The sequence below is a fragment of the Engraulis encrasicolus genome, chromosome 4 (genome assembly GCF_034702125.1).
Source record: "Engraulis encrasicolus isolate BLACKSEA-1 chromosome 4, IST_EnEncr_1.0, whole genome shotgun sequence".
Taxonomy (NCBI): Eukaryota; Metazoa; Chordata; class Actinopteri; order Clupeiformes; family Engraulidae; genus Engraulis; species Engraulis encrasicolus.
The window spans coordinates 6481129-6488628 of NC_085860.1; the positions used below are offsets into that span (position 1 = coordinate 6481129).

Here is a 7500-nt window from a genome sequence, read left to right on the forward strand (position 1 = left end):
AGCAACAGCCACAGCTATATAAGGGGGGGAAGGGCCTCATAAAGACCTCCAGGGGTATTGAATGCCTGTGTGTGCGTGCATATGTGTAGTCCTCAAAGAAGGGGGAAGGGCAGATATGAGTGTGTGAAGAAATATGGTATTTTCCGCATCCTAGAGCAATATCATGCCCTAACCCAGTGGTTCTTAACCTGGGGTGCGGGCACCCCCTGGGGGTGCACCGGAGATTCTAAGGGGTGCGCAGAATTTTGTTTGTGTTGAGGTTGTGGCCAAAATTATGGTTACAAACATTATAGTTAGGGCAAATTAAGACCAAATTATAACATGGTATGGTCCCCATTTTAAGTCATTAAGGTATTGATTAATGTCTCAAGCAAGAATCATTGAAATTAATCACTTTTTAAAAAAAATAGTACATATAAATGTGCTGAAGTTTGTGTTGGGGGTGCACGGCTTCTCTTCGGCACAGGAAAGGGGGTGCGTTGAGTAAAAAAGGTTAAGAACCACTGCCCTAACCCCCAACGCCCCACCGTACAGTAGCCGTAACCCCACATCACCCCATGTGGAGACCCCATCTGCAGACCTTCACAGGCAGACTGCATGATCTAACGCACAGTGATGCATGCATGCACACACCCTCTAGGACATGCAGAATGTAACGCGTAGTGTATGTACATACCTTCTAGGACATGCAGAATGTAATGCGTAGTGTATGTACGTACCTTCTAGGACATGCAGAATGTAACATGATGTGTATGTACATACCTTCCTTCCAGGACATCTAGTGTGTAACGTAGAATCAGATCTTCATGTGACCTAAGGTTCCCTGCCTAAGGTTACCTCTTACACTCATTTCCAACCCACCCACCCCACAATCAATCCCATCTACATTCAAGCACGAGCACATGCACACAGACCCAGTAATTCATACAAGTCCACCGGAAGTAAACATGAAGGATCACAAAAAAAAACCCTAAAGATTTTACAGTTTTACATTTTGTCTTTTACTGATGTGTTTCAGTTTGGATGCAAAATCAGTTTAGCAAGGTTAACAGGAGCATTTTTATTTTTATTATGTTATATGGAATAATGGAATAATGGAATAATTCCCCAAATAGATGAGGTAACTTTCATTCCTTATTTGTTGTTCAAATACTCACACTTATTTGACCAATGTCAGACATCAACAATGAAGAGATTACCAACTTATCTCCACATGCCATGCAATTTGAGAGCAACCAACAACACACACCCACACATTTTACTCTCTGTATATATAAAAAAAACATAAACAAGCTGCACAATATGATCATTGTCTTCAGCTAGAAGGCGATGTAGTGCTCTGGAGCAGCCATCGGGGGGCAGTGTTGTGCTCCGTAGTCTGCTAAAGCCAGCATTTCAATATATGGTACTGTATGTGTGCGTGCGTGTGTGTGTGTGAGTGTGTGTGTGAGTGGCCGTTATTGGAGGCTGTGAATGACAAGCTGCCAGCGGGCTGCCGGCGCTCCCGGCCTGCATTATTAAATCACTATAAATACGCCTCTAATTGGTGTTTATGAAGACCCCCGCAGGGGAGGGATTTGCTGCGCTATCAGAGCACCGTGAGCACCGCACGGCGTCGCCCTGAGACCTGCAGCCACACACACACACACACACACACACACACACACACACACACACACACACACACACACACACACACACACACACACACACACACACACACACACACACACACACACCAGCATGGTCCAGAGCCTGTGTATGTGTGTGCTTGTGTGTTTTTTTGAGGTGTTTGCGTGTCTGTGGCCATGGTAGAGTGTGTGTGTGTGTGTGTGTTTGTGTGTGTGTAGGTTAGTGCACAAGTACTGTATGTGTGATCTCTTGAGTGTGTGTGAGGGAGGGTTTGTGAATGGTGTTGTGATTTGGACTGGCAGAGTGGCGCTGATTACGAGTGAGGCTCATCTAACAGAGGCCAGCAACACACTCACTCAACTCCAGACAGGGCTCTCAACACACACACACACACACACACACACACACACACACACACACACACACACACACACACACACACACACACACACACACACACACACACACACACACACACACACACACACACACACACACACACACACACACAAACTTGCACTTGCAATCACAGACCCATGCTCACTCTCAGACAGGGTGTCTACTGACTAAGCATCACCAACCTACTAGCTTGGGAAATATGCACAGCTGCCCCGACTCTCGCTGTTTTCCTTTGTCACTACAGCTACACAGACATGTCTGCATGTGAACTGTGTCTCCTCCATGCATTTCTGTCTGCCTTTTCATCTGTATATATTTGTCTATCTCTCTGTTTTGGTCTTTATCATGCCTCTTTGACTCTCCGTTTGTCTTTTTGGCTTTTGAAACCACTCGCACATAGATGTGAGTAGGTACAGATTTTCTTTTGCTTAAGACATGTTTTGCCGTAAAGTCATCTTTTGTAAAAGATACAGCTTTTACATGTCTTAAGGCAAAAAAATCTAAAGTGTTGAGTTACATAGTTTGACATAATGAACGTAATATACAGTATATGGGAGTAGGTAGTTCATCTGTCTGCCTACCACCTTGTAGCTGCATTCAGACTGCATCAACACTGACAAAGACAGGTAGACAGACAAGACGGCACACATCTTTGAGGCCACTACAGACCATGCCTCTTGTTTTGCACATACTGCATCTTACATGGACCTGGTACTTGGTCTCTGGGGACTGCACTAGCACTCTCCAAACCACACACACACACACACACACACACACACACACACACACACACACACACACACACACACACACACACACACACACACACACACACACACACACACACACACACACACACACACACACACGCAAGGGGAGCCAACAGACCACGACCAGGAAGAGTAGACCATGACGGGATGTGCGAAAACGTGTTTTTGCAATGCAGACGGTGCATGAGCACAGTAGAAAGTGTGTGTGTGTGTGTGTGTGTTGGGGGGCGGGTCGGTGGGTTTACACACACTCACACACCTTGTACCATCGGTTTGTGGGCTGCATTTTTTCAGAGAAAAACATTTCCTCTCCATGTCTTAAAAAAAATGCCTGCCTGCCTGCATGCCTGCCTACAGTATTGACCAGCCAAATAATTCATACCCTTCACTCTGTCTTGTCCGTTGCTTTTAACTCTCTCTCTTTCTTTCCCCTTCTTTCCCCTTCTTTCTCTCTCTCTCTCTCTCTCTCTCTCTCTCTCTCTCTCTCTCTCTCTCTCTCTCTCTCTCTCTCTCTCTCTCTCTCTCTCTCTCTCTCTCTCTCGCTCGCTCGCTCTCTCTCTCTCTAGTTGGCGTTCCTGTGTTAAAAAGAGCCCCTGTCTAGAAAGCCATAATCCCTTGAAGTCTCCTTCTCCTGCCTAGTAACAAGTAGCCCAACCCCCCTCCCCCTCTCACCATATATGTGTTTTCATCATTCTGTGTATGTTGGTGTGTGTTTGTGTGTGTGTGTGTGTGTGTGTGTGTGTGTGTGTGTGTGTGTGTGTGTGTGTGTGTGTGTGTGTGTGTGTGTGTGTGTGTGTGTGTGTGTGTGTGTGTGTGTGTGTGGTGTGTGTGTGTGTGTGTGTGTGTGTGTGTGTGTGTGTGTTTGTGTGTGTGTGTGTGTGTGTGTGTGTGTGTGTGTGTTTGTGTGTGTATGTGCGCATATTTGTGTGTGTGTGTGTGTGTGTGTGCGCGCACATATTTATGTGTGTGTGTGTGTGTGCATGTTTGTGTGTGTGTGTGTGCATGTTTGTGTGTATGTGCATGTTTGTGTGTGTGCACATGTTTGTGTTCTATAGTTCTGCTTGTACACAGTAATGGTGGTAGCACAGCAGTCTCCCATGTTTGTGAATCCTTGCGATGTGTGCATGCATACATTTGCGTGTGGCCAGGTGGGATTGTTTTCTGCTTCACTGATACTGAAGCGTGTGCCTGTGTGCATGTGCATGTTTCTGGGTGTGTGGGTGTAGGTGTGCATGGACCAAGTTTTCTCTGGTAGTAAAATATGTTAAGGTGTGACTGGCCAACCAGGCAAACATTTTTGTTTTCTTGAAATTCTTATGCATAGTCCCTGTCTCAGTTTCACCTGAAGCTCGTCCTGGAATCAACCTGTAGGCCTATGTATCACTGATGCATAGTAAACACCGTTCCTTAGACACCATTTATAAGGCTGTAGCTTATTTTGGATTTTACTTCACAACATCATATCCAGGCATTTTTTTAGAAATAAAAATAAGAACAGGACTAAATTTACTACAGGACGGGGCTGTGTAGGTACATATTTCACAAGCTGGTGAGCGTGTGGCTTTCAGATGCGTCTTGGTTTTCTGTATAAGGTTTCTGTGTGTTTACAGAAGGGTTTAAAACGTTTGCCCCGTTACCATATTTGTGTGTGTGTGTGTGTGTGTGTGTGTGTGTGTGTGTGTGTGTGTGTGTGTGTGTGTGTGTGTGTGTGTGTGTGTGTGTGTGTGTGTGTGTGTGTGTGTGTGTGTGTGTGTGTGTGTGTGTGTGTGTGTGTGTGTGTGTGTGTGTTTATGTGTGTGTGTGTGTGTGTGTGTGTTTGTGGGTGAAAAGAGAGGTGGCAGATTTGTCCGTACTGGCCATTTCCAGGTACTTTGGTTTCATGTCCTCTGGTGGGTGATTACACAAGCGTGGGTCGAGGCCGGGGGGGGCCTCCGAGGGTTGTGGTCATCAAACCGACGCATGGCCCTACAGAGCAGAGAGACTTGTATTGCATAAGATCGCACCCCTCGACATGTTACATGGACATGTTCCATCCGCACACGTTTCAAACCCGTTTTGACCATGCACTGATGGAAAACTACTTCCCCATTTTGATATCCTGTTTATCTTGAGCGTGGGCGTGAATGTAAAGTCATTAGAGGAGGAAAAAAATGGTCAACTATTTATTTGTCCTTTGTATTCAGTGTGTGGGTGTTTGTATACTTACTTATTAATGTCGGCATCCTTCACCGTTGAAAGGTTTGTCTTTTTCAATGGGCATTTTGGCATTAAAAAAGCAGAATGTTTATTTTTGTTGTAGTTTTCATTCCTATTAATTTATTGATCTTAATTTGCTTACTGTGTGTACTGTGTGCCACACACACTCACAGTAGGCAAGTTAAAATTGGCCAATTATTTATACTGTGACTAGTTTATTTTTGTTTTTGTTTTTTTTTCTGTGTTTTTCTATTTATTCTTCCCCTTGCCTATTAGCAAGCATCACCTTTTGGAGAGTTTGTTGAACCAGTGTGTTGTTGTGCGGTTGACGTGGACGTGTGTGTGTGTGTGTAGGTTTTTTTTGGGGGGGGGGGGTTGGGGTGTGCATGTGTGCGCGCGCGCGTGCGTGTGTGTGACTGTGACTGTGTGCACGCGTGGTAAGAGTAGTACTCCTGCTGTAGCCTCGGGGCCTCTGTCAAGGCTGTCTGCAAGAGGGAAGAGGAGAATAAAACAGAGCTGGAAGAGGGAAAATCGGAGAGAAGTGATGGGATGAGACAAGGTCTATGGAATGTGTCGAGGAGGTAGAGGCGATTTGAGAGAGGGAGAGAGAAGCACTTATGCAGAGAGAGCGAAGGATTCACAGAGAGTGGGCACAAGGATGGTGGTGATGGAAGGCCTGGCTTTGGTCCCTGGCCTAACCTGAAGAAATGACCTGTCAGAGCAGCTCCATACTTGCCACACACACACACACACACACACACACACACACACACACACACACACACACACACACACACACACACACACACACACACACACACACACACACACACACACACACACACACACACACACACACACACACACATATACGCTAACCAACCATGCACCCTAATCCTTTCCTTCCCACGTATCTTTCGCTTTTTTTGTTGTCTTTCTCTCTCTCTCTCTCTCTCTCTCCCTCTCCCTCTCCCTCTCTCTCTCTCTCTCTCTCTCTCTCTCTCTCTCTCTCTCTCTCTCTCTCTCTCTCTCTCATTGTCCATCTCTCTCCTCCTCTCCTCTGCTCATCCCTCCCCCTGTCCTATTGAGGGTGGCAGAGTAGAGCAGCAGTGGCAGCGAAGGCCAGGTAATGAAGTGAGATTTACAGCTGTAGCCGGGCCAGCCTCCTGGACACACTTTCATTTCTGCCCATTTGTCATCATCATCTCTCTCTCTCTCTCTCTCTCTCTCTCTCTCTCTCTCTCTCTCTCTCACTCTCACTCTCACTCTCACTCTCACTCTCACTCTCACTCTCACTCTCACTCTCTCTCTCTCTCTCTCTCTCTCTCTCTCTCTCTCTCTCTCTCTCTCTCTCTCTCTCTCTCTCTCTCTCTCTCCCTCCCCCCTATTCTTCCTCACTCCCATTCATTCTGAGGCTACACTACTATACTGTCATCATCTGTTAGACCAACTGTCTGCTGCTGTACGTGTACGTGTACGTGTACGTGGGCGTGAGGGAGAGAGAGAAAGAGAGAAAGAAAAATGGAAGTTGGCACTGGCCAAATGCTGGTGAAATAAAGTGGCTGGGAGATGTCAGACAAAAAAATGTGATTGTTATCCCGTTATCTGGCTGGTGAAATTTCTATCTTCTATCTATTGTTGGTTAAGGTTCACATTTTGTAGCAAATTTGTTTCCATGTGTATTAGAGATGTACAGGATACAAGATCCTGTTCCGGATCTGTTAGGATAGTAGGGTTTTTCAGACTATCCGGATCCGGCAGGATCTTAAGCAGTGGATCCGGTATCTGGCAGTTACCTAAAAATTAGGATCTGGGGCATCTCTACTTTTTACGTAGCCTAGGCTTTTCAGTCAGTCTTTCACAATCCTAATCGCTGCATGGAGTGAAAGCCCTTAGGAAGCGGTCGTTGAAGGCAGTGTGGCAGTAAGCCAGTGAGTCTTAAAAATAGTTTGCGCCAACGTAATAAAAAGGGCCCACGTGTGCGAGTTGGCTATGTGTTTCAACCCTTTCGTAGGATCCGGTATCTGGTTCCGGATCCGGCAGGATCTTAAGCAGTGGATCCGCTAAAATTCAGGATCCGGTGCATCTCTAATGTGTACACATTAATCAAATGAAGGAGGGACTGACTGTATGAAAGGTGCTGCAAAAGTTAACAGGTGTACAGTACTAATAACGCAATTTATTTATATGCATATTTCAAGGCACCCAAGGATACTGACAAAGGACAGTCAAAGGACAATCATGGAAAATGGCAAACCAATCACTTAATTGTTTCTGTGTGTGTGTGTTGTTGTGCAGATGGAGGAAGGCAGTCGTGGTGTGCGACTGGGCACGCTCATCGCCTTGATGGTGGAGGAGGGCCAGGACTGGAAGCAGGTGGACATCCCGCCCCCGGAACCTGTGGCAGCACCACCGACCCCCGCGGCAGCAGCACCTCCTCCCCCAACCCCAGCTGCAGCCCCACCACCGCCCCCTCCTCCAGCACCACTTCCAGCCACCACTG

The 7500-nt window shown here is 46.4% G+C and overlaps 1 protein-coding gene across 1 annotated transcript in view; it reads left to right on the top strand.

The window, feature by feature from the left end:
* pdhx (pyruvate dehydrogenase complex component X) overlaps positions 1-7500 on the top strand; it is a 72987-nt gene that overhangs the window by 17867 nt on the left and 47620 nt on the right. Inside the window, exon 4 of the mRNA XM_063196593.1 lies at positions 7296-7500. This exon is cut by the window's right edge and continues 4 nt beyond it. Within this exon, the coding sequence (XP_063052663.1) occupies positions 7296-7500 (205 nt within the window). The remainder of the gene's footprint in view (positions 1-7295) is intronic.